We start from the raw sequence: 27929 nt of genomic DNA, 5'->3' as shown, positions 1-27929 counted from the left end.
CACTTCATCACTGAAATTTCTGAAGGCAGCCACTCTCTCTTCCACACTTTCCTGATTCAGGGGCACCAGCTTCAAACGATCAATGATCTGTTTAAAACAAAACCCGACCGGCTGCATATGAAATAACCATCAGTCATCTTGTCTCCTTAGACAGACAGCAAGCATCTCACATGTTACAAAGGGCTCTTTAATACAAAATACTACCTTCCCTCAAACACACAAAGGCTTTGGTCTTTCTAATTTTCTGACTAAATTCCCAACCACATTTTCTGAGGCAATTCTAAAATTCAGAGATTGCAAGTTACTCCAAGAAATCTCTCCATTTTCAGACTAATGAGGAAAGGAATGGGGAGCAGAGAGAAAAAAGAGCAACACAGAAATCCCCTTTCAAGTCCCAGGATCATACTTGTCTTCTTTGCTTAACAGGCACGTTGGTAACATTTCCTTTGTTTTAGATGCATCCCATATAGTGTTTTGGATTTCCAAGGGCATACATCAACCTGCACTTCAAATAGCCCTCTTAAAACTTACATCAAAGGCTCTGTCAATATGACCACTGTGATACTCGTCAAAAAAGGTGATCAAGTCCAACAGAAGATAGAACGTGGAATCCACAAATTTATTTGCACTGATTCCCTGAGCCCTATACCTGAAAGACAAAAAAGAGGGAAGAGGGGACAGGGATAATTTTGAATTTCTATGCAATCTGTAACTTTAGGATAGCATTTGAAAAATCTCAAAACCTCTTGAAATCTCTAGGTGAGGTGAATTAAGGAGTGGAAAATAGCGTTTCTTTTCCAATGGCCAAGAAGTTGATGGTGGATTTGATACGAATCCATCTGTAAATATTCTGCACGAAGCATGGCTCGTGCCACCTCGGCCTCGGCCACCATTAAGCATCCAAATCTCCAGGAAGGATAAAAAGGTTCTGATGGGTCAAAAGTCCAGTGGCTACCACTGTAGAGTGTTTGCTAAATGGATTATTTGATCAGGAGTCTTCTTCTGTGCTACCCCAGGAAAGCATCTCGAACCCAGTTTTCTCTAAGTCACTTTACTAGGAGTATCTGTAGAGAGCACAAAAGGTAATGACTGTGGCCTCAGCCTGGGAGCTCCACCAAATAAAGTCTGATAACTCCGTTATCTCACCAAAGAAGGAAGAAGGTGGCTCTTAAACACTGGCCACTACCATCTCTAAGAATTCCCCCATCCACCTATCACTAGCTTCGCTCCAGAATGTCTTTAAGATGGCTTATAAGTGTATAGAGGAGTACAATGCCCAGAGTTAAACTTAATGAGCAAGATTAGAATGTTGACATACGCTTTCATACCCTTCTTTCTAGCAAAACTTTAAAGTCTGATAGCGACAAGTACTGGTTATGATGTGGGGCAAAAAGAACTCTCAAGCAGTGCTGGGGGGATGGGGAGACTCTGGAAGGCCACCTGATGTGACTAGTAAAGCTGAAGACGCATGTGGTGGGCACGGGCAACCTGGCACTGGCGCCGTGCCCCCTCGGCGCCAGCTCTCGGTCTTACCGTTCCGCGATGGAGAGCGCCATGTTCTTCAGCCTCTCTTTGTTGGACTGTGGTGCGCTGATCTGGGGGACAACAGGGCTGAGCAGTTTGTTCATCAGCTCTAGCACCTTGTCAGCATTCTGTTCCATTTTTTAAAATTAAGGAAGGAATCGATTATAAATAATCAGTAAAAGAGAAAAGGAAAAACAAAATAACCAAAAGAGGGAACGTTCTGGGGTGATGGATTAAAACATTCTGTACCTTGATCTGGATGATGGTTACAGATATACACCTATGGAAAGCTCATTAAGCTGGACCCTTAATGTCCGCGCATTTTTCCACATCTTAATTAGAACTCATTCAAAACATCTTTGAATTAACAAAAAATGAATTATAAACCTTCTTTTGGCCCACTTTTCTCAGTTTATAAAAGAAAGAGCATAATCTTTTTTAGGCCACGTAATGATCAGCAGTCACCATATGTCCTCATGTCGAAGTACTTATTCTAGTTCTCTCGAAGCACCTCAGCTGTCACCGCCTTCCCTAACACACAGGCCTCACGAGCGTGTCTGTGGCGACCAGAAGGGTAAGCACGAAGGCATTTTGTCCCAAAGCTTCACCATCGAAATGTGATGGACGCCTATTCTGCTGCCAAGTGAGAGGAGAGCTCAAGGCCTACAGGATGTCCGGGCAATATGTTGTTCTTATTTGGCTAGAAATACTTTATGGGCAGAGGTAACTCTGTAAAATGGGAATTTCACCCTGACCGGACCATTAACTGCCAAGCACTAGGAGAAAATGCCTCATCAGGACAGCGGTGCAACAGTGGCATTGTCAAACTGTTTGTGCATTTAATGCCAAAAGGCCGACGGATCTATTAAGTACAGAAGAAGGAAAAGGGCATGTCTTACCTTGGCAAGGTCATAGAGCTTTGCTGCTTCTTCAAACAGTCCTTTATTTTCTGCCACGGAAGCAACTTTGTTGATAATAGGCTTTGTGTCACTAGTAAACTTATCTATGACTCCAGGCTGACAAGACAAATTACAGAGGGGAGGAGGAGAGAGATGGGTACGCAGAACTGTTAATTTAAACACACAGAAGCAGTTGGGATCTGAAAACGACTTTAACTGAAAATGCCTGCCCTAGGCAATGCATACATTTCATCTGCTAGACTCTGGCATTCTGGAAGATGTAAGGTCCTATTAAACATATGAAAGGGACCAAGGAAACTACAGATGAAGAAGCAGACTCACGGGCAGCACAGAGGAGTCAGCAATAAGACGTCTGTGCTGCCTGATTGTCCAACATGATCCAGAGGGTAGGTGAAAGAGTCAATGATTTTAAATTTGCTGATGCGTAGGCACTAGGAGGAAAAACCAGGAAGGAGGCTCAGAGAAAATACCTGAAAGATTCTGGATTTGTTTTCTAAGACAGATGGTAAAAGAAATTCGGTGCTGAAAAAATATATGGCAAATGGCATCAGGATATTTTTTTTTAAAAATCACCATTAACATTCAACAGCAACCAAATGGTCAGGAGAGCACGAGAGGCCTTAGGAACCACAGAAGAGCTAGTGTGGACAGAGTGACATCTGACAGGCTATTCTGATTTTCCATCAGCGCTAGACCAAGTCGGGGTGACCTGCTCCTGCCACCCTGGAGGCGGCACAGGAGACAAGTGAAGAGCATGGGCTCTGGAGTCACGAAGGACTGGATTCAAATTCCACCTCCCCTTCTTACTAGCTGTGTGATCCTGCGGGAAATAATGAACTGCTCTTGTTTTCTTTTCCTCATTTGAAAACCACCTTGTTGGATCATTATTGTGGTGATCAGTTAAAAAATACCTATAAAGCATTCAGCACAGTGCTTGGCAAATGTCACTGCTCAATAAGCATGGCCATTGTCACCAGTACTGTCACTGTCCGTTCTTCTGAGCTGGAAGGTGTGCACATTGCGAGCTCATCTTGAGATTGCTGGGTCCAAACCACCCATCTTTACAAGTGAGGAAAGGGAGTTCCTGAGAGACGCAGGTGACTTTCCCAAAGCCACCAGGAGAATGCCTGTGTGGGGTCAGACTGGTTTTTGGCACCAGGGCCTCTGCACCTTTAGCTATGGCTCCCACTGCACACGACAGGTCTCAGGGAATCACTAAGGTCACAGGCACAGCTGTATCTCCAGGGTCAGAGTGAAGTTCTCAGCCCTCAGAAACTACCTTCTGAGAGAGGTCAAGCATATTTCTAACTTTTTTATCTGGGGAGAGTAGGTGCAGTAAATAATTCCTTTTCTTGCATATTTTCTGAGCCAAGAATGACAGAAATGCAGTCTTCTTAGCTCAAAAATCAGCAGGCACGAACAGATGAGTCCTCTGCACATAATAAAAAAGCTATCTGATCGGGGTGCCTGGCTGGCTCAGTCAGTAGAGCCTGTTGACTCTTGATCCTGGGGTTGTGGGTTCAAGCCCCCTACTGGATGTAGAGATTACTAAGAACAAAAAAGCTATCTTGCTATACATTTACATAGTTTAGAGAAACAGATGTGTGTTAAGATCAAGGGCATCATTTGTGGCCATTCTTTGCTGCTTAAACTACAATTTCGTTAAGATCTGCATCTTTATTACTTTGAATCCTAAGATTTAACTATATTCTTTTGACAACTGTACATCCCCAACTGCAAACTAACACATCTCTAGAGGCACATTTAACCCACCTTTCTACTTCCATCATTCTCTAGTTTCCCAAGAATCATATCGAACTGTGGAGACAAAAAAAAGTGTACTCAATTTACTGGACAACGATATACACACAATCCACAATTCTCTGGACACAAAAGAGAGGAAGAAAACAGCGGAGGCAGGAGAAGTTTTACATGAATCAGAAAACAGTGAGACTGAATCGGTATTTTCGCGATCAGAAACCAAGAAAGCAAAGACAACCGAACCCCCCACTAACCCCGCCCCGGGCCTCATCCGCCACAGCCATGCTAGCGTGACCACACAGCATCACGTCAGCACGGGTGTGTGCACTGCAAATCGTGGGTGGGAGAAAGGAGGGACCGACGTACCTCTCGACTTTCTATCACAAGCTCACTCACGCAGCGCAAAAACATGTTTTCTCCTTGACTATCTTTCTCATCCCTGGAAGGGGACAAAAGCAACACGGTTTCTGGCGTGGACCTGAGGTCTCTAATCGTTCTCAGGATGACAGAGATGAAAGCCAGCCGAAGTCAATGGTCAAAAGTGGGTGTTACCTGAGGAAGTAGAAGTACTGGAGTGCCTCCCTCGGGTCTGTGGACTCAAACTTGCGGGTGTAGAGCATGAGTAGCCGCACAAAGTTCAGCCGCCGCATGCAGGGAGGGTCGCCAGGCTCGTGGCTGACTGCACCGTGGGGGACAGAACCGGTCACGACCACCCTGCCCGTCTGACCCAGGCAACCGGGAATTATGGGAGCTGAATCCAAAGACCCTGCAGCCTGGCCAACGTTTGCCAATGTAAGCTGCACTACCCTGTCCTCAGCTGCTTTCCAAGCAGAGGGGGAAACGGCATTCTGGAGTCCGTTACTAGCGCGCTGCTCTCACACTGGAAGGTGGAGACCGCTGGCCGTTACGGCTCGCGCTCTGAGGAGACCGGACTGCACTGCTAAGGAGTCTGCAGGCATTCATCCACATTTGTCTTCTGCCCCTCTTCAGACTCTCCCGCCCCGGGCAGGTGGGCACAGAGAGTGGCGGCTGGGGTTTCCGCTTAGGGCCCTAACGGAATGTGACTCAGGACTCCAGGGACTGCTTCCCGCTCATTCTCCGGGCGGTCTGACCGACTGGCCACAGAGCTAGCCCTTCACACAGTGCTACCTCCACTGCCCTGACACGACTTGCACCATGTGCCCAAAGCCTCGGTGGTGGCAGGTGCGTGTGTGCTGCCGCCCGATGGGGGAGGGGGTGAGTGATGGGGACGCCAGTGCCAACAAATACTCACGGAGCTGAGCACTCTGTCCCGAGGATTTTAAAAGCAGCTTCAGCTCAAAGAGGACCAGCGCCACGTGGACTGCATGGCAGCGCAGCCGCTCCATGCGGAAGAGAAAAGCGATGGCAGCCTCGAACTGTGCCGTCAGGAAGAGTACTTGGAAGTACAGGAAGGGCTGCTGGTTCACCGTGAAGTGGGACTCGCCTGGGGGAGGAGGAGGCGAAGCTGACTCAGGAGCCAGGCTCTCAGCAGCCCCGACCCCAGGCAGAAGCCCCGCGTGCTCAGAGGACCTGCTGACGGGATGAAGGGGGCCCCGGGCACGGTGGACTGCCACAGGAACCATGACCTGGTTCCACAACCTTCTCCAGACCTCACAACACAACTGGCGAGTGGGGTCGTGCTGTAAAACCCAAACCGCTTGCATAAGTGGGAGAGAAACAGAGTTCAGGACCTTAGGACGACACATAAAAGAGGCTGTTTATCTCCTTTGCCCTGCGAAGGGTCACTCGATAAGGAGAGGAATGAAGATTTCAAAGATACTTCAGTTCACTCAGATTCACAGGTGTGTGAATTCAATAAATGCTGGCCACTAGTTGGGACCTTCTTTTGCTCCCAGAATTCTTAAACAGAAACAGTGAGGAGGGAGAGCTATGTCCCCCTCATTTACGCTCAGATACAGTCATTGCGAGATCCACAAGCAAGCAATAGCCAAGTCCTGCCTCTGTCTCTCCCTGAGCAAACGTCTACCAGAGCAGTTCAAAGAACTGGGGTAAAATAGCTTTTACTGTGTATGACCATGTAAGTCACACACACTGCTTGAGCTCACATGGCCTCTACTTGAATTTGAAATCACTGATGTGTTGTGTTGTGTTCTGAAGATCCGGAGCTCAGAGACGAAGGACGTTCCTAGAGGAAAGCTAAGTTGTGACCTTAGGTGGACAAGACAGAGAAAGTAGTTCCATTCAGGGTATCTTACCATAGTCTTCCAACAACTGTTTCTGGAACTGTGAAAGAGTGAGCCTGTCTTGTGGGGAGCTGGTGCCGTCGTCATCAAAACACACTTGGTTCAACTAAACCCCCAAGAGAAACACATGCATTGGTACAAACTACGTCCCGAGCCAGGCATGCAGACCTGTCGCTGCTCAGCAGCTCGAGGCTGTGCTAATGGCTGTGGTTACTGGTTGAGAACTATACAACAAAAAACGGGGTCAAGAGGCAGGAAATCCACTAGCCCTATCACCCTACTGGCATCACACATTAAGCAGGTAAAATGTGTGTGCGGAACACAAGCAGAGGGAAGGGGCTAACGCCCTGCTCAGGCAAGGGAAGCGGTGCCTGCCTTCAGCCACAGGTAGTCCTCGGTTTTGTCAGCTACTTCGCTCTGGTTGTCGGTGATGTCGCATCTGCCAATGATACAGTACACGGCCCGCTTGTAGGGGTCCGTGTTGTTCCTGAGGGCCCTGCGGTAATGCAGTCGGAGCTTGTTCTCTGTGGCTGGTGACAACCTAAAGACACAAGGGAACAGACAGCATAGATACACATGCTGAAGACCCTCAGGGGTACCTGCAAGCACCCCGGGTCCCAACCACATAGCAGAGTTACGCAGCCTTCCTTCACAGACACCACCCCAGCCACATCCCCCGCTACCACCATTTTCATCCAACGTGTGGCCACCAACACCTTCGTCTCCCCCGCCTGCCGGCTTCCTCTGGCAGAGGCCTTCAGGGGCACGTCAGAAATGCTGGGGAATTAATACTCCACCGCACTCCCCAGCAACCCTCAAGCCGTGATGGACAAAAGTGAGTCCTTCCCTTAAGTGTCTTGGCCCCCACTCTGACCTCCTTGCTCCCTTATACATGTAAGATTACCTCCAAAATAAACTACTTGCACTCAGATCCTTGCTTCGGGGTCTCTTCACCATTAACCCTACTTTAAACTCACTAATGCGAGCAAAGAGAGAGGCTTATGGTTTACGACAATCTCTGGACATGGCATCATGAACACTGTCTAAAAACCTGCCTTGAAAAGTATCGCTAGTATTCCACAGGAGAAAATAGAGTAACCACCGTTATTCGTCTCAAATACAAATACATATATTTAAACTGGGTTTCAGTGAATATGAACTTAGCCCAAGTACATTAAAACCCAGAGAAAAATTAATCCTTAGCAGTTCCTTAATGGAAAAGAACTGAAAACAAAACAAACAAACAAAAAACCCAGTTTCAATGATTGCACTTCAAAATGACTAACTTCTCGTTGTAGCCTTTGAGCTACGAAGTGTGTGACAACACATTTTCATATTGGGCCAACCACAAAAGCACTGAGTGTTAAATGAAGTGTAATGCAGCAGAGTTTTTAAATAAAGCATCCTGGATATGCCCGGGATTTACAGGATATGTAAAATCGTGCTCCTAACCACAGTGCCTCCCTCCCACACAGGAACAGAAAAATCCCCAAACACAAACGCTTCAGTATCAGAATGGGGCTCTTTTAATGTTCTCAACTGATATTCTCGGGCAAGTTCTACTTGCTTTCTAGACTTCATTTTTTTCCCAAGCAGAAACTTATTCTGAGCCATGCACGGGGCAAAAAGAGCAAATGCCGGTGGAGCAAATCCCTGTTGATGGCACGTGGCGTCTTCTGGATGCACCATCTCGTTCACCATACCTTCTGTCCTTGCTGTTCATGTACTCCTGGAACCAGGTTTTAAATTCTCCCAGCTGGTGCTGGGCTCGGTTAACCACCTGCGAAGCGGCAAGCAGGTCCCCACAGCGCATGCAGTAATAAATTAATGCCCACACAGGATGGCCTTCCACTTCTCCATCCTAAAAGAGGAAAGATGCTCAAATAAGCAGGCAAACAAAGCTAACTGATGGCTTTCTGATACACTCACCTCTTCTCATACTAAGTCACTTCAGCTTCACAACCAGCCCGTTAGGTAGGGACCTCCCTGTTTTATAAACAAGGAAACTGAGGCACAGGGACATTAACTACCTTGTCCAAGCTGGTGAATGCAGCCTGGCCCTAGAGCTTTTCCTTGAGAACACCATGTGCTCCACCTGACTGAAAGCCAGCCTGTGGATTCACCTTGGAATCCCAGTAGCCAGTAACTGGGTAACATGCTCTGTGATAATTCACAGACGTGCGCTCTTGCAACCCCCGCAAAGCAAGGGCTAAAGTTTACCGACCAGTAAGAGACTACCATTACTATACTTGAGTTTATAAAGTGTTAACTACAAATGATTAGTCAAACGGACACTGGCACTTTCATTCATTTGTCGGCTGTTCATTCACTGACTATCTTTGTTTTCGACACTGGGGATCTGAGAAGGCAGCTCCACTCCCACTGTCCCAGTACCGGAGCTGGTCTATCCTCCAAATGCTTCTGTCATCATCTGTACGGAAGCCTGGGATTGCTTTTCTCTCCGCTTCTCTCCAGCTCCTCCAGAGGGGTGGGCCTCAGACTTCCTTTCTTGGTCCCTCAACCCTTCCCCCCACAGGACTCTTTCTAAAACCAGATCTGACCATTATCACTTCTCCACTTGAACCCCTTTGAGGTATTTACATCCAAAGTGCTGGGGCGCCTGAGTGGCTCAGTCGGTTCAGCGTCCGACTTCAGCTCAGGTCATGATCTTGCGGTTTGTGAGTTCAAGCCCCGCGTCGGGCTCTGGGCTGATGGCTCAGAGCCTGGAGCCTGTTTCAGATTCTGTTTCTCCCTCTCTCTCTCACCCTCCCCCATTCATGCTCTGTCTCTCTCTCTGTCTCAAAAAAAAACAAAGTGCTTTAGCCTGGCACTCAAGGCTTTCACCTGCCAGTCCCACGTTTTCCAAGCCCTACCTCACACCCGATATGCTATGCTAGATACTCTTTCCTGCCTCCACGCATCTGTTCATGTTGTTCCCTCCACCTTAAACACCCTTTTCTAAGACCTGTGGCAGGTGAGCCCCTATTTTTCAAGCGCAGTGTGAACCTCACCTCCTTTATCAAGACAGCTTCCTCTGTATCCCACCACCTTGGCACAAAGCTCCAGCTTAGTGCTGCTTTGCACAGGGTATTAAATCTATAAAATAATTCCCCCAACTGGACTATGTATGAGCTGAAAAGTGTCACATTCTAGGAATTGTATCTAACTCCATTCTTCCAGATGTTTGAAGCAACAATCCCAAGAGTCATCCCTGACTCTGCCTGTCACTCCCACATCCAAGTCTTCAACAAGTCCTACTGGGCCTACTTTCAGAACACGTCAAGAATCCAATGACATCCTCCCCCTGAGCCCTCCTCCACTGAGCTGAGCAGCCACCATCTGCTCATCACCTGGATTCCTGCAAGGTCCCCCCAGCCTTTCTCCTAGCCCCACTCTGGTCTCTTTTCCATACAGCAGTTTCCACACATAGCCTCATCTTCGCTGCCAATGCCTATCTCAGAGAGACGACTCCAGGCGTGTAACTCATCACACAGAGAAAGATGCCAGTACCTGAAGTCCAGGCAAGGGAGCCGGAAGTTTAATGTTCAAGAAACTTCGAACCAACTGGTAAGTCCCAGGCACCCCGCCTAGCTGGGCCTGATGCAAGTTTCCAAAGACAGTCACAAGGGTGTAATTCTTATAACTGGAAAAATTGAAAAGGAAAACAAAAAAAAGGTTGAGAACACATACAGGTATCTGTATCCACATCCCTGACATTAGACTGTGAACTCTACAGGGCAGGGCCTGGACTTCAAACCTAACGCAGAGGAGGAAACAGTGCATGCTTCATAAAGCAAACTATGTTACTGATTCAGTGAGGAGTAGACCACCGTACAGATCTTTCATCACTGTGGATGCTCAAAAGCACCCCTCGAGGAACAGAACAGCAGACTTCCAATGCATTAAGGCCTAATGTACAGGTTGCTTCAACTCACAACCGAATGCTTTGGTGCATTCTTTTTAAACTTTTTATTTTGGAAAATTTCAAACCTATCAAAAATTTTAAAAAATAGCCCAATGAATACTCATATAACCTTTACCGAGATTCATCAATTGTTATTAGCCTTTGTGCACATGTTTCTATGTTGATACATACATATATATATATGTATATATATATATATATACACGTACACACACGTGTACATATACACACCCACTTGTTTTTTGAACCATTTGAAAATGTATACAAATACAGAAAGCAGGGGCTACTTCATCTGTAAATACTTCACTATGTTCCTTGGAAGAACTAGGGCATTCTCCTACCTAACCTCGATACCATTATGACAGCAAGAAACTGAACATCAACACACTGCTATTATCTAAAATATAAGCCACGTTCAAATTTCCTAATAATACCCTTTATGGTTTGTGTTTCTCCCCCCAAGTCTAGGATCCAGTCAAAGGAATGCATGGCACTTGGTTCTCATGCCATTTCCATTTCCTGTACTCTAGGGTAATTCTACCACCATTTTCCATGACACTGACCTTTTAAAAAGAATCCAGGCCAGCTGTTGGGTAGAATGTCCCACAACCTAGACCATTTCCTCATGATTTAATTAAGATTCAACTTTGTTGCCAAGAATCCCACACAGCTGATGCTGGTACTGCCCACTGAGCCCCAGGTAATATTTGGTTTGATCACCTGCTTAAAAGTGTCACTCACCAGATTTCACCACCTTTTGTAAAAGTACCTTTCCCTCTGAAATTGATAAGTACCCTGTGGGGTAATACTTGGAAGCCATGTGAATATTCTGTTCACCAACAATCTTCTACTGAATGGTTTCAGTTTCCACTGATGTCCTTGCTGAACCAATTACAACACCGATGGTTGCAAAGGATTTTGTATCATTTCTTTTTCATTTATTTGCTAGTATTCTTAAAATCGTGCAATTCCTTAAAACCTGTAGTGTTTTTAAGGTGCTTCCATACTAAGATTAACTGGTTCTAGTTACAGATATTCAGATATGGCGTTAACAGAATAAAGAACTTTCTAAATATGTTTCTTGTCCAAAACAAAACAGACTAACTCAAAAAGTCAGGTGCTCCATATGCACAGATATTCAACACCAGATTAAGTAAAATAACAGAATGAGAGTATGAGAGAGACACAGAAAAACATCTAAATGTCAATTACCAAAAAAAAAAAACAAAAAAAAAACACCTCAATGGAATTCGATGCAGTTATGCAAAATGATACTGATAAAGATTTTAAAAAGCAAACTACATAAAACCACATACTGTACACATTTGGATCATAACTACAAAAAACAAAATCAAACAAAATATTCCCATATCAAAAAGTGGTGGGGGGGGGGAGGAAATGTGAAAAGGTACAAGAGCCTCTGGCATTTTTCTGTACCAGTCCTACATTTTCTCAACATTTTCAGCCTTATCTGCAAAAAACCATTTGGGGCTGGGTCTACTTTGCCACGCCATCACGATTCGCACCAGCGAAACTACTTTAAAAAGTGAGTATAATTATCATGAAATAGTCCCTTTATCAAGAAATGACAACAAATCCTTGAAAAGGATACCGGTGGGGAGTGATGCCCCTAGAAAAGAAGGGCAATAGGGTGACAGTAATTGTGGACAGCAAACTTCCAAGTAGCTCCCAAGTGCTGCCAAAGGAATTAAGGGGAAAAAAAAAAGAATTTTTAAGACAAATAAATATGTAAAATTAAATAAGCAAAATGAAGAGAATAAAATAAATGGGATGGCTTACCAGATATAAAATCAAGAAAAGCCTTGTACCATTGGTGAAGTCAAGCACCAATGTTGAAGAGTGGGTTTACTAAAGAAAAAGCAGTCACGAGCAGTCATATACCCATTAAAAAAACAAAATCCTAGGGGCGCCTGGGTGGCTCGGTCGGTTAAGCGTCCCACTTTGGCTTAGGTCATGATCTCACGGTCTGAGGGTTTGAGACCCATGTCAGGCTCTGTGCTCACAGCTTGGAGTCTGGAGACGGCTTCAGATTCTGGGTCTCCCTCTCTCTCTGCCCCTCCCCCATTTGCACTCGGTCTCTTTCTCTCTCTCTCTCAAAATCAAACATTATAAAAAACTCAGTCCTAAAGGTTTTTATATACTGTCAGAAATTTTGACTCTTACTCTGCTGCTTGTAGCAATATTACCATATACATTAGGATCTTTATGGCTCCATATCAATATACCCAAAACTTACATTAAAAAATTTAGCAAAAGCCTATTATAATACTCTATAAGCTCTTTTGTGCCTATGTAAAAAAGAATAAAAAACATTTGGAGTTCCAAATTTTTCTTAACAAGGGACGTTTTTGTCTGATGGCATTCATCTCATGTGACTATTGTATAATTATTAAAGTATTTGATAAAAACCTATTCTCTGCTATACCAAGTCTGAATCACCTCAGTTAATGCACAAGGAAATCTTAGGACTTCCTAATGAAGTATTATTTTGTTGATAAAGGGCAACCACACTATAAGGGGACCAGCAGCTGCACAGCTCACTGGCAAAGAACTGCAATTTAGCAAGTGTATTCAACTTGGCTTTCTCTTCTCGAGCTAGCAGAGGCCCAGCACCGTGGCTCTGAAATAAAGAGGGTGCGTTGCACACTCATGACAACCCCTGCTGGCAAATTCAGAGCTGAAAGGAGGGTCCACAGGGAGGGATGAATGGCATAGGTCCTACCAATGAAGGGGATGACAGGGCACAAGGGCATAGCCACAACCCCCTCAGTGACCGACTCCACTTAGTGAGGAGGTGGCAAAGAAACCCAGGCACAAATCACAGGCATTAGCAGCTGGGAAGGATCCAGATGCATAGGGATTAACAGAATAGAGCCAGAAAGAAAATAAAGGTTCAAGGACTCTTCCTAAGGCTCGAAGGTGATAATATTGCCAGCTGTAAAAATTAAAATGCTCAGAGAACAAAAGAGCTTAAGAAGTAACGGCTGAACCACATTAGGGAACAGGATCCTGACCTAAGGCATCATGGCCTAATAATCATGATGTCTCCATACCGAGGGCCAGAGAGTGGAGAAAGAGAAAATGAAAAGTCTAACAGCACTCCCGTTCACCATGACTTTATACTGCTGCAGAAACAGGCCCGGTAAAGAAGTGTGTTTGTGAAAGCAGGATTGTATCTCTCAGCCTCGCTCAACCTTGCTTAAATTATACCAGAGAGAGGGCACTCAGCCCAAGGACTACTAGACACGAGACAAGGCTGACTTCTGGGGGGTTCCGAAGCCAGCCCCGCTAGGCCAGGGCTGCCTTACCTCTGCTCGAGGTAAGCCAAGGCCTGCCGGACAAAATCCATGCGCACTTCCACGCTGTTGCGGCTCTTCAGAGCATCGGTCGCCGGCACCAACAACACATCTGTCATTTGTTTCACCATGTTCCACATGTCAGAGATGTTCTGCGCACAAATGAAACCGCACGTGACAACGCTGCAGGGCTGGAGAAACGGTCTGGCTCTTCGAGGCTCTGACCTCAAAGGCAGAGAAGGTAAGGAGGGGGAAGAGGTTAATGTCCTCCGTCTGAGGCCCTCAGGCTTGAAGCTCAGTACAGAAGACGCGCCTGTGCCCTGCCAGCTGCTAGACTCCATCTTCCAAGGAGCACCTTCCTGTCCCGAGCCGGTTTTCAGATCAGTTTCTATTCCAGGTCTGACATAACCACCCACATAATTGAGACCACACAACAGTAAAAGGAACACTGAATCTCAGTGGGTTATTCCTTACAAGAGAGTGAATACATTTATAATTGTCCAAAGCTCCAGGAGTTTAAACTCAAGTAGCTGCATTTCAGTCCTTACAAGGTCATTTGAGTTTCTTAAGGCTTAAAATAAAGAGTTTAACCTAAATAATATATAGGTTTTGTCCTCCCAGAGACTCTCCAGGGGCCGCTGCTCTTACCCCATTTTGTGAGTGTCACAGCCTCCCATTTTCCTTCCCACTCACTCCCTTCAAAAGACGCCTCCATGAGAGCCTCCCAGGAAAGGAATGGGCATTCTCTCCTTTGTGTTACCACCACACATATGGGACTCCCTCTCCCAAGAATCCTCCTGTCTGTAAATCTCTCCTTAAAAATGGATTCCCTGAATGCTCTGCAATATTCTAAAGTTAAGAATCCTTAGAAGAGAGCACTGATGAGAAAAGCAGGTTTACACTTCTCCCACAAAAAGAGACAAAATCCTGTTTTCATGTTCTCAGAAACTAAAACTGTAGAAAATCCACCCAAATGTGACTCTTGGTGGTGAGATGGTAGGTGGATTCTTGACTTTCTTCCTTAGATTTGCTTGCGTTGCCTTGTATTTTATTATTAAGAAAAAAAAAAAAAAAGCTGGATGCATTTTTAAGGACCAAAATAATAATAATACTTATAATCTGTGTAAGATTGTGTTTGCTTCCATTATATTCTTCCCTCCTTCTCCCATTCCTCCTGGCCACCTAACAATCCACCTATCTGCTTTTTTCCACCCAGGGTGAGAAAACTGGCCAGGGATAAGAATTGAGGGACAGGAATAAAGATGGGGAGTCAGAGAGGGTGGGAGCCAGCGGCATACAAAGAACGCACCTAAAGATCACATCTGAGTCAGGTTTAATGGGCTCCCGGGTGTAAAAACCACATCACCTTTACAATTCAGCTCTTGTAAAAGAGTCCGTTAGTCTAAGGAAGGAAACTGGTGAGGGAAGAATTGAAGCCTGACAGGACTTCAAAGCAATACATCTTAAGGAGACCTCTTGTGCCCATTAACTGATCCCGGCTGGGTCTTCTGAAGATGCATTAAAAATACACGTACATAGCATCATCATCAAAAAACCACCCCAAAGCTATTTAAAATGAAACTCTGAAGGACAGTTAACATTTTATTCCACAGAGCAGGGTGTCTCTTGAGCACGTTTCTGCCCAGTCAGCAAGCTGCTAATCCCATCTAAACACCGGACACCGCGTCTCCCCTTGGGTTAGCTCCGGGCGCTACCTTATCGTCCAGCTCTGCAACGGAAGCACAGAGGTCCACGAGGTTAGGCTGCAGGTGCCCATTTACAATCTTCTCGTTATAGATATAAATCTGAAATGAAAAGCAAAGTAAATGGCACAATTTCTATTTTCTCCTCTTCTTTTTAAAACCTCTTAAGGCACTTCCGAAGCCAGCTTTCTGCCCAACAGTCAGCACCAGAAGCTTCAGCCAACCTTTCCTTCCTCAGTGTGGCTGAGCTATCCATACTGCCTGGAGGTCAAGGCCTCTGGCCAGCTTCCCAGATGTGCCTTTAACTTTGGAAGGCAGCATCAACACACCCAAACTAACTGCTACACCAGCCCTCCTAAGAGCTGAAGAATGGAAGGAGGGTGGTCCCGGTGGAGGAGACCACAGGCACTTTTGCACCTCTCCACCCAGCAGATCCCCAGTTCCAGCAAGCAAGGACCAAAGGGGAAGACAGGACGATGGGAAGACTTCGGCTGCTGCTTTCCTAAGAACCTGGGGCAAAGTTTGGTAATCTTTGCTGGCAAAAGGACTGAATGGCTCTAGGCCAAGGCTGGTAGACTGAGTAAAGAGTGTCAGGCTGCAATCCTCCACATGGGTTAGAACAGCAGTCGCCGTGTGTCTGGAGTACCCACTTCTCCAGGAAAGAATCCTTGCTCCTTAGGAAAATTTTCTCAAGAAAAGGGAACTATGTGGTGTTTAAGGTACGGGAAAACCACTATTACTTTGAATTTTATTTTAAAAGAACTAAAATAATGACATTAAGAACTCGTAGGTTCTCCTCTTTGCCTGTGAAGTCCTTGCCCTACCAAGGACTGAACACAGTAGTGAGGTCAGACGACAGATCAGAACTCCCACTGAACCTCAATGCCCCCTACTCTGTATGAGGGACGGTATCGTGTAGCTTCCAGGGGCATTATAAGGATGAAATAAAATGGTTTTTACACGATAAGGTGGAGTTTATTCACTCACTGTGCATTTATTAAGGGCCTCCCCTCTGCAAGGTTTTTTGTTCAACATAGGATATAAAGATTCACTCTCCTCTGGTGGGATAGCCACATAAACGGGACATGGTGCTCCGAGTCTGGAAAATGTTAGTTTCATGGAGTCTTACTTTCACAGACAAAGAGGCACAGCTTCTCTGCTCACAAGCTTATAACTTCATGAGGCCTGAACTCTGGTGGTGGCCGCGGCAGTGGGAGGAGTCAGCCACAGAGGGAGGTGAAATTTAAAGGATGGAGGTGTGGCAGGGAGAAAGAGAGCAATCTAAAACATGGAGCAGAAAATAAATGAAGGCCTACTAATAAAACACAAGGGAGTTGGAAGGAGAGGGACTGGCAATGGTACGCCCAAGGAGAGAGACTTAGAAAACTGTTCGTAACAAAGGGGTGCAAGCTCACCATCCTCAATTCAAGAAACAAGATGGTTTCTCCTTCTTGATACTATTTTGTGTAGGAAAGCAGCAAATCAGAATAAAACACACAGGCAGCCAGCGCTGTTCTATTCAAAAAGTCAATTCCAGGTCTGTACTGTCTCCTTAGGGCAGCTTCAGTCCAACAGTCCCTGTGCTCGCCACAAAGCATCCCAATCCAACCCCATACCACTGTGTGACCATCACATACAGCCAGAGCCACAGCCCCTAAAATATCATGAGCTTCTCCAGGACAACAATATTAGAGAGTGGTAAATACACTATGCCTACCAAGGCAGAAAAGCATTTAGAAAACTTCTCTCAACCACAAGGGGTAAAGAAAGATTTCTGATTATACCATCAGCCTACTAGGTAATTCAGGTTAATAGAGAACTCCATTTGCTAAGCAGTGCAATTACTCAAGGCTGTACTGTACATGGGCTACTGCCAAATACAAAATGAAACGCCTTGGGTCAGGGGAGAGGGCAGACTTCCATTTCCCTAAGTCAAATGTGAGTCATTCTATTACCCAATTTGATGGAATTCTCCAGGGACCGAGGTGGCAAAATATTAACCAGTCCTCTGAACAAAACCCCAACTTGATTTCAGGGTCTGACTTTCACATGAAGCCTTGGTTCTCTTTTACTCCCCTGAGCACTCACATAGAATTTTCCTGGTTTTGATCTTCTCTGAGAGAATGCTCACCTGCCGGGCATAGGCCATCTCAATGCTATCCAGAGAGCTTCGACCAGGGGGTCCCCCATCGCTGATGTAACTTGGCTGTAGGTAAATACACAGGCAGCATTAAGAACAGCATTTAGTCATGTAAAGAAAAAAATCTTATAAACATACGTTTATCTTTAAGCTGTGAGAAGTCTCTTGCCTAGTCAGACTTCCTCAAAATGATGATTTTAGGGGTTTCAATAAGACAATACTCCCTTCCTATGAATACACAAGAAGGGAGCAGGCATGAAACCCAACTCAAAAGTAGCAGGAGGCTAAATAAACTGTAAGGAGACGTCAATGACTGTTCCTGGAAATGCATATCTTTCCAACAATCGGTTCAATCCCAAGCCCCATCTCCACCCCATCCTCTCCCTCTAGGTGTTCCCACCAGCGAAGCTGTTGTTATTTGTGGGCCTCCTGTTTCCTTCCATCAGTCACATCAGACAGTGAAGGGGCTGGGGCTTAAAGGGTTACAATATGAAGATTCAGGCATTTCCAATCCAGAATCCACACTAAGAGAACAGCTGCTGATTAACTTTCTACATCTGAAGATATGAAGCTAGTCTACATTGGGCACTCATTCATTCATTGCTTCAGTAAATGTTTGCGAAGTGTCTGTCTCCTGTATAGCTGAGTGCAAGTGCCACGGCCACAGGGATGACAATAGGCCATGGGTATGGAGCCTGTCCCCAGAGAGTCCACCATCTATGGGGACAATTAGACACAAACATAGGGAAAAGTTGATTACATTTTTTTTTTTTTTGAAGAAAGACTAAAATCAATCTTCAGCTAAGCTCCATTCCCTACTGTAATCAAGTATGGGTCAAAATCAGGTATCTCCCATTAGGTATATTCTGAAATTTCCACTACATTATAGTTTATACTGTGCTATAGCAAATTCTTTAAGTTTCTCTCATTAAAAAAAAAAATTCAGTGCTGGGGCGCCTGGGTGGCTCAGTCGGTTAAGCAGCTGACTCTTGCTTTCAGCTCAGGTCATGATTTCATGATTCTAAGATAAAGCCCCATGTTGGGCTCTGTGCTGACAGCGTGGGGCCTGCTTGGGGGATTCTCTCTCTTCTTCTCTCTGCACCCCCCCCCCCACACACACGATAAATAAATAAACATTAAAAAAAATTCAATGCTGTATTCTCTAAAATCTTTAAAAAAAAAAAAAAAAAAGGTGGGAGAGTTTAAAATAGGTTTTCTGGAAAACTGACAAGACAGCAGCAAAACATCCTGGCACTACCAAAGCTGGTAAAAGGAATATTTGTGTGGGTAAGGACGGAGAGTAGCATAGGGAGGAGAGAGGGCAGGAGGCAGAAAGGTGAGATGTAAGCCCTCAAGTTCTCAAGAATGAACTGGGACACCTGGGTTCCAGGAGGGCCATTGGACTCCCTGGTTCTGGGGTCTGGGGCAGAGCACATTCTCTTGGAGCCTCAGGTTCTCATCAGTTGAATGAAGGGAATGCCCTAGACAACCTCAGAAGGTCCTCCTCAATTCTGATTTTCTGCAGTCACTGCTATTAAAAACATTAAACAGTCTACTGACTTTGGCAGATGCTGCTGGCTTGATGACCCAACGACCATTTCAAATCCTTACTTCTCACCTCCATTCCCTGTGTGGCATATGGAGTTAAAGATACCTAACAGTGTGCTGGTAAATATTTAACAACCAGCTTGGGGAAGGGGCCTGATCTATAGTGTTGGCCGCTTTCCATGATATAAGTACTCCCGCCATGACCGATTTCAAGCTATCCCAAGGAGTATCAGATAGACAGCAAAATTTCTGAAAATTTAACAACACGCCCCCATGAGCTGACCTCTACAAGCTACCGAATATGCCCTTCCCCAGCCTCCACTGCAGCTAGGAGTGGCCGAGAACCCTAGTTCTAGTCCATGAGATGAAGCACAAGTCTGGAGTACATTCTGGGGACAGCTTCTGCTCTTTCTGGTAAAGGGAGCACGAAGAGCCTCGCATGGCCGATCAACGCCCCCGCCTTCTCCCAATGTAAATGGGGTGTGCAGAGCTGCAGCAACCATCCTGTGAGCCTCAAGGGAGGTGCCTCAAGGGATGTGCCGAGGATGGTGCTGAACAATGAGAGGCGCTGCGTGTCTGACGGCACCGCAGAACAACTGAATGGAGGCCCACACTCTCCACACCCACGGACTTCTTGTTAGGTGAGAAAAAGAAATCCTTAGGCAAGCCGCCGAAACGGATTTTCTGTTACTCACAGTTGAAAGCATTCCTATCTGAAACACAGAACTGGTGAAAACCACCAGGTTATAATAATAACAGCTACACTTACTGAGCACTACTATATGCTAAGCACTGTCTTAAGTCTCACGACCCTGTAAGATGATATACTGTTATTCTATCAATTTTATAGATGAAGACACCAAAGCACACAGAAAGCAGCCTGTCCGAGGTCACTCCAATAGGAGGCAGTGGAGCCATGGTTTGAGTGCACATTCTGGCCCCGCAATGTCTGCCAGGGCAGCCCAGGGCAACTTTCCAAGGACAGCCATCAAAGAACCAGAGAGCAGTGGTTAGAAATCCTGGCTCCACTACTCACTAGCCATGTGATCTTGATTGCATATACTGCTTCTTTTGAGCCTCGGTTTCTTTAGCTATGAAACAGGGGAGGTCATGGTATCCACCTTGGGTTTGTGGTAAAGATTAAACAAGGAGAAAAATAGTATTTACCGCACAGCATTGTTGTGAGAAATAAGTAGAAAGAACTCAGCACAGGGCCAAATACTTGGCCAATAAACACTAGCTATTACCACTTTTTAAACACAAAATAAACAACCATAATGAACGTAGGAATAAATCCTATAGTGAACACCAATGGATAGATATGGACTCTACAGAAACATAACCTAAAATATTTCAGTCTGTGCTGGTTGGAAATTCTCATGTCATTTTTCTAAAATAAACACAATCCTTGCATGAACAGAACTCCCAGCAGCTCATTTTCTCTGCTAACTCTGAGGGTTCCCAGTAACACATAGTTGAGGACTGTTCTATTCGACAGCCAGCCACCCTTCCAGAACAGAACTAACCGCCTGAATGTTGATGATCCCAAAGTCTTTTTAAAAACACAGGGCACTAAACTTGTTAATTCCAGTAGCCTAATCAAGGGGAATGACTAAGAGGATAAAAACGGGAACAACATTTCTGCAAGGACACAGTTGTTTCAGCTACATATACATAAACAGCCTTGAGAAATATTTTCCAGTACTAAAACCTAATTTTTAAAATTATCCATTTAAAAAGTAGTTGGGTTTTCAGCCTTCAAATTTCCATTTAAATTAATTTTGCCTAATGCTCTTGTTTTCAAGGGTAGCCTTCCTTCATTTGCCCTTGGCCAAGTCTCCATCTCACCGCACATAAAGTCAATTATCCCAGAAACAGGATGTGTACACGCACATTCCTGAGCTGAGGAACCAGCAAACATTCACTGGAATTTCAAACCCAGGAGCTGCTTGAGGGCTGGGCAAGCAGCCACCAGTATGCTGTGTGGGAGTAACATTCTGAACCCCTTGGACATTTGGGTTTCTCTGCACTGGGGCCTGATGGCACCAAGTGAGGACGACAGGAGCAGGGAATCAGAGACCAGAAAGGCAGAGAAGATGAGAGGGCAGGGCCAGAGAGGGACTCATCCAGGAGTCTAGAGACACGATATGTGAAGAAACAGCAGCCTCTGGGAGCACAGACAGGAGAAGAGTCTTCTCAGAGTAGACGATATTCCCAAAACAGTAAGAGAGCATTCCAGATCAGGTAGGAAGTGGCTGGAGGGTGGCAGGAGGGAATCACAAGCTTTTATTAAGCAACTACTTTTGTACAAAGACTCTCCAGATATAAATAAACTCTTTTCCCAAGAAGGGCACATTCTAGTTAGGGAGGAAGGAATGTAACTAGCATTCCTAGCAAAAGAAGTATGGAGTTAAAACACATACACACACACACACACACACACACACACACACACACACACACAAAATTGCCAAGTGGAATGTCTGGTTTTACATAAGCAAAATGGAACTAAAGTGATTAATTCACAATAGCTGGCTATAAAATCTGTACACAGAAGCCTAGTACTACTAGGAAGAAAAATACCAACTGGGGACCAGAGGACCCAGGTTCTAAATGCAATCTAACTGCCTGACCTTTGGTAATGACATCTAACTTCTTTGGAGCCTCATTCTTCACGGACAAAGTGGGAAGAATACTTGGGCCATTTAAATAATGAAACCTGTGGGGCGCCTGGGTGGCGCAGTCGGTTAAGTGTCCAACTTCAGCCAGGTCACGATCTCTTCAGCCAGGTCACGATCTCGCGGTCCATGAGTTCGAGCCCCGCGTCAGGCTCTGGGCTGATGGCTCGGAGCCTGGAGCCTGTTTCCGATTCTGTGTCTCCCTCTCTCTCTGCCCCTCCCCCATTCATGCTCTGTCTCTCTCTGTCCCAAAAATAAATAAAAAACGTTGAAAAAAATTTTAAAAATAAATAAATAAATAAATAAATAAATAATGAAACCTGTTGAGCCACTAAAAAATGGCAGACACCTACATGTACTAACCTAGAAAAGCCTCCAAAATAAGTTTAAAAAAATCAAAACATAATGATAAGTTGTAGACTTTAATATATAAAATTGTGTCATTTATGGAATACACTGATACTGATCAGATGAACGTACGTGGACCAATGTGCACATGGATGCGTGAGAGGGAACTGGCAGGGACAGCACATGCACCGCTGTCGGAGGTTACATTTGCGCGGGAGGAGGGAGGGGGTGGCAGAGTTCTCAAAAGTGTATCCATACACTTCTACCACTAGCATACTGTGCAAGGAGGTGCTCAGGTATGATACAGCATGATGTTAAAATGAAAGGTCTCTTTGAATGTTTTTAATGTTTATTTATTTTTGAGAGAGAGCAAGCACAAGTGGGGGAGGGGCAGAGAGAGACAGAGGGAGACACAGAATCCAAAGAAGGCTCCAGGCTCTGAGCTGTCAGTGCACAGCCTGACACACGGCTGGAACCCATGAACTGCGAGATCATGACCGGAGCTGAAGTCAGACACTTAACCAACAGAACCACCCAGGTGCCCCAGGGCCCGTTTGGATTTTTTAAACTTCTTTTTGAAAGAACCGCAGAGCGCTTTCTATACTTGAAATCCTATTCAAATTCTGATATGTGAAACAAATCCCTCCCCCACCTCCCGGCCCCAGGAAACTACCAGGGAGTCATAAAACACAGTTTGAAATCATGCAGTCTGGAGTTTTCCAATTAAACTCTGTTGGTCTCTACTTTACTGTACTGCATTGAATCTTAATATATCATCTATTATTAAGACATGTTATTTATGCACCACCAGGAAAGAAAAAATGTTGTCAACTAAATTATGACACTGGATTTAAGACACACCCTGATTTCAGAGACGTTAAAATGTAGAAGAGTTCTGTGACCGGGAATTGAACAAATTTGGTATTAAGTCCGTTATCAAAACGAGACATTATATTCAACACACAGTGTTCGCACATCACGGTGTGAAATGTTACCTTCACTATCTGCAGTTAAGCTACAACTTAGCTTCTCAATGGAGCCTGTTGCTTGCTAGGCTCAGTCATTTCCCAGACAATACATTACAGACCCATCTACTGACTATGTCTAAAACCAACACAGGCACTAGACTGTACAGAAGTTAGATAAAAGTTGACTTTTAAATACTGTTTTAAAAGTTGGCTAAGATACACCAAGGATTCCCAACACTGCTCAAACCCCATGTGCTGTCATGCAAGCAGTGTAGCACTGGGGGTGTTCTTCCTCCCACTAACCACATGCAAGTATAGCACAGGGATTCCAAAAGCCTCTTCCTTGCTTCAAAGCACATGTGTTCTCTCTCTCTTTTTTTTTTTTTTTTTTTGTAATGTTTATTTATTTTGAGAGACAAGAGAGACAGAAAGGAAGAGAGAGAATCCCAAGCAGGCTCTGTGCTGCCAGCACAGAACCCCACGCCAGGCTCGATCTCACAAACCATGCGATCACGACCTGAGCTGAAATCAAGAGTCAGACGCTTAACCAACTGAGCCACCCAGGCACCCCACATTCCTGGAGATACTTTATAAACCAAGGGAAATCCCTAAAAAGGGACAAATCCATATTGAAATGATTAAAATAAACTTAATGTGCAGCTTACCAAACACTAACACCCACTATAAAGACTGCTGGGATGTGCTGCGTGCACATTCTCTGCCATTCCGGGCGAGGCACCGTACTGTGCACATGCTCTACATTCCTTAGGACACTTCTTCCTGAGAGGCCATCTATAATAAGGACCCCCAGGCCCAGGAATTCCAAAGCCTATCTCTGGCCTTCATACCATGAAGACTCTATAAATAGGGTAGAGGAAAATGTCTGCCCAAATGGAGACGTACATCACCTTTCTATCATCTTGAAGAAAATTGCAAGGGAGAAGCCTGTAGAAATGGTTAAATTTTAAAAACACCCCCCCTCCCCCCAAAAGAAGTGTGGCAAGGGTATGGGACAAATGGAATTCTCACATACTGCTGGTGGGAGGGTACATCAATACAACCATTATGGAAAACCGTCTGGCAGGACCTACCAAAGCTGAATATCCTCTGACCCAGCAATTCCCCTCTTAGCTGTACCCAACAGAGATGCAAACATACGTTCACCAAAAGAAACCTCCAAGATCGTTCACAATAGCACTATTCATAAAGGCAAAGAACCAGAAACTATCCAAATGTCCATCAACCCAAGAACAGATAAATAGATTGTAGTTATACTACTCAGCCATGAGAATGAACGGCCCACAACTACATGCAACAATATACAGAATGTCAAGCAAAAGAGGCCAGGAACAAGAGCATATGCTGTATGACTTCATTTACATAAAGCTCAAAAAAACAAGCAAAATTAAACTATGATGTTAGAAGTCAGGACAGTGGTTCCGTTGGTGGTGCTGAGAGGCAGTGACTGGAAAGGCACACAAGGAGGGTTGTTGGGGTGCTGGTAGTCATCTGTTTCTTCATCTGGGTCTGTGCCATTTGTGATAATTCACCAAACTGCATACTTATAATGTGCACACTTTTCTGTATATATATTATACTTCAGGAAAGAAGTTCAAAAGAACAGCAACAAATAAAACCTAGAAGGTTCCAGAAAATGGCAATTCCCTAGGTAATCTGAAGAGAGAACCATCTGCATCCCTTGCCAGCTTTTACAGCAAAGCTATCCATTCTGCTAGGTGTCACAATAGAGAACAGCAAAAGTATCGATAACTTTCTTCCAAGGGGACTGGAGGTCAAGGAAGAGAATTCTTCTAAATAGACTAACCTATTTTTAAGAAAAGAGCAATCAAAAAAGAACATCTCATTAGCAGCTTATAATTACTTCCAAATCCCAATACAGACCACAACCTATTAACACCATTTTAAAAATTGAAGTTTATAAAACCATGAGCTGTTCTACTTATCTATTCAGACTCACAAGAAATAGAGAATGAAACATTAGGCTGACCAAGGGTTTTACACATTAATTCTTTCCCGAAGACTCTGATCTTAGTCTTTGAAGTCTTTGAGTGCAAGAAATGTGGAACAGGGTCCTTAATGAGTAATTTCCTAACACAAAGGTCTTTAGCATTTATTTGGGGGCTAACTTCATGGAAAAAACTGGTTTTCAAGTCAGGAACAGATGTGTAGATATGGGATGTATACAGTCATTACCCCGTAGGCATGATAAACTGCCAAGCCACTCACCTTAAACTCAGACTTCAACAGAATGATGGTGTGGAGCCAATACTCCTGAGCCTAACCAGTATATTACATGTCTCTCTGACCCTCAGGTGTCCTATCTCTTGTGAGAAATGAATGCTAGCTAGCCGTGAAACAAATTGTAGGAAAAAGATTTACCAGGAAGCATTGGTAACATTACTTGAAATGTCTTACATGGTAATTTTTACATTATACTTTTGAATCTGCACCTCTAAGTCATCTGAAACTACTTTTTTTTATAACAATAGTAAGGAATGGCCATTATGGGTCAGTTGCTCACATTATTACACAACTGAATCTGAAGTTTTTGATCTGAGCGAGTGAAAAAATGGAATTGCCATTTGTAGAGAGGATAAACTCTGTGGGGAGAGAAGGCTGGCATGGAAAGGGAGGTGGCGGGCAGTTGCTATCATGACTCGGGTACAGACACGTTTAGCTTGAGATGGCCATGAAACATGCTAGCAGAACCAAGAGGCCACCAGATAAATGAGTCCGGGGTTGGCGGCTGCAAGGTAAATCTGAGTCTTCGGCATAGAAATGGTATTTAAAGCTACATGCCCAGATGAGATCAACAGGGCAGTGACTGAGGGAGAAAGAGCAGGTCAGGGATTGAGTCCCAGACACTCCAAACATCTACAGGTCAAGGGGTCAGAAAAATTCAGCAAAGGACACTGAGCAGAAACAGCCAGACATGCTGAAGGAAATACCAGCAAATGTGGGCCTCCTGGAGGCCAAGTGAAGACAGTGTCTCCAGGGGGAAGATAGTGATCACCTGCGCCAAGACTGCCAGTAGTCTAGCAGATAAGCACTCCTTGACGTCACATTTTTATTAGTGGTGGTTTATCTTTTTTTTTTTTTTTAATTTTTTTAACATTTATTCATGTTTTGAGAGGAGAGAGAAAGAGAGAGAGAGAGAATGAGAACGGAAGGGGAAGAGAGAGAGGGAGACACAGAATCCCAAGCAGGCTCCAGGCTCCGAGCTGTCAGCACAGAGCCCAACGTGCGGCTCGAACCCACGAACTGCAAGATCATGACCTGAGCCGAAGTGGGACGCTCAACCGACTGAGCCACCCAGGCGCCCCGGCAGTGGCTTATCCTTTGGGCTCAACCTACCTCACTTTCTTGAGTAAAGTCCAGCGCATCTTCTCCTGACGCCAGCAGTGTGTGGAGGATTCGCTGTTTCACTTGCTCCCACTCAACCAGCATGGACTCCCGATGGTACTCCTCGGCCATGCCAAAGGTCTGTCAGAGAGGAACAGAGGGAGATGACCCCAACAGGAAAACAACACAGTTTCCTTTAAAGTTCAACAGAAACTCAAAAGTCCCTCAGATTCTCATCTTTCCATAAGTAGAGCAAAAGCAATCTACTTTAAAAAAATTATCCTTAGCGTCTAACACGTTAAAGAGATTGTTTTAATCGTGGTAAAATACACGCACAAATTTACCTCTTAACCATTTTTGAGTGTACGGTTCAGGATATTAGTACGTTCGGACTGTCATGTAGTCACTACCACCATAAAACTCCACAACTCCTTTCATCTTGCAAAACTGAAATCCTGTCCCCAATTCAACACTAACTCTCCATTTTCTCTTTCCCCCAGCCCCTGGGAACCACCACTTTCCATCTCTAGGACTTCAACTACTTCTCGGTACCTCATTTAAGTGGAATCATACAATGTTTGCCTTTCTGTGATTGGCTTATTCCCTTCAGTATAATGTCCTCAAGGGTCATCCGTGCTATACAGCGTATGCAGAATTTCCTTCCTTTTTAAGGCTGAGTAATATTCCATTGTATGTGCATGCCATGTTTTGTTCATCCAGCTGTCCATGCACACTTGAGCTGCTTCCACCTTTTGGTTACTGTGAGTAATGTTGCTATAAACATGGATGTACAGATCTCTCTTCAAGCTCCTGCTTTCAGTTCTTTGGGGTATATACCCAGAGGTGGAATTGCTGGATCACATGGTAATTCTATGTTTACTTTTTTGATGGACCTCCACATATCCATAGAGGATGCATCATTTTATATTCCCACCAACAATGCACAAAGGCTCCAGTTTCTCTACACCCTTGCCTCTTTGCCAACGCTTACTATTTTCTGGACTTTTTTTTTTTTTTTTTTTTGACCGTAGCCATCCTAATGGGTGTGAGTTGTTATCTCATGGTTTTGATTTACATTTCCCTAATGACTAGCAATGTTGAACATCTTTTCATTCGCTCATTAAGATAAATATATATTTTAAACCTTTGAAATAAGGCTACATATTACAATGGTCACAGTTTAAACTGAAGTATTTTTAATTGGATTATATAAATCCATGGTTTTTAATAAGCATCTAAGAAAAGACAAAAGCTAAAGATTCTCCCAGTGTCTTTATTTTTTTAGAGACAGTAATATTTTCATATAAGGAGGCAAATCAGTAAAACAAAAACAGAGCCTTCTACAATCAGGTTTCCTACCACTGTGCTCAAAGTCACTACTGAAATGTCTGGCAAACCTCACTCCTGTCTAGTGGTGATACAGCAGGTTGTTGCCAAAACAAAGGTGCTCAGAAAGAAAAGGAGAAAGAAAGAAAGAAAGAAAGAAAGAAAGAAAGAAAGAAAGAAAGA

General features: G+C 44.6%; 1 protein-coding gene across 4 annotated transcripts in view; it reads right to left on the bottom strand.

The window, feature by feature from the left end:
* Positions 1-27929, bottom strand: part of NUP93 (nucleoporin 93) — a 104024-nt gene that overhangs the window by 4261 nt on the left and 71834 nt on the right. For all 4 annotated transcript variants that reach the window (XM_049622159.1, XM_049622160.1, XM_049622162.1 and 1 more), the window contains 16 exons: positions 26433-26561; positions 17507-17581; positions 15388-15477; positions 13685-13824; positions 9941-10073; positions 8134-8291; positions 6806-6971; positions 6443-6536; positions 5479-5670; positions 4758-4884; positions 4572-4644; positions 4218-4262; positions 2424-2540; positions 1534-1652; positions 532-649; positions 4-87 (listed from right to left, as the gene is read on the bottom strand). In XM_049622159.1, the coding sequence (XP_049478116.1) occupies positions 4-87; positions 532-649; positions 1534-1652; positions 2424-2540; positions 4218-4262; positions 4572-4644; positions 4758-4884; positions 5479-5670; positions 6443-6536; positions 6806-6971; positions 8134-8291; positions 9941-10073; positions 13685-13824; positions 15388-15477; positions 17507-17581; positions 26433-26561 (1860 nt within the window). The remainder of the gene's footprint in view (positions 1-3; positions 88-531; positions 650-1533; positions 1653-2423; positions 2541-4217; positions 4263-4571; positions 4645-4757; positions 4885-5478; positions 5671-6442; positions 6537-6805; positions 6972-8133; positions 8292-9940; positions 10074-13684; positions 13825-15387; positions 15478-17506; positions 17582-26432; positions 26562-27929) is intronic.

Source organism: Panthera uncia (assembly GCF_023721935.1).
Source record: "Panthera uncia isolate 11264 chromosome E2 unlocalized genomic scaffold, Puncia_PCG_1.0 HiC_scaffold_19, whole genome shotgun sequence".
In the NCBI taxonomy this organism is placed as follows: Eukaryota; Metazoa; Chordata; class Mammalia; order Carnivora; family Felidae; genus Panthera; species Panthera uncia.
This window is presented reverse-complemented; position numbering and strand designations above follow the sequence as displayed.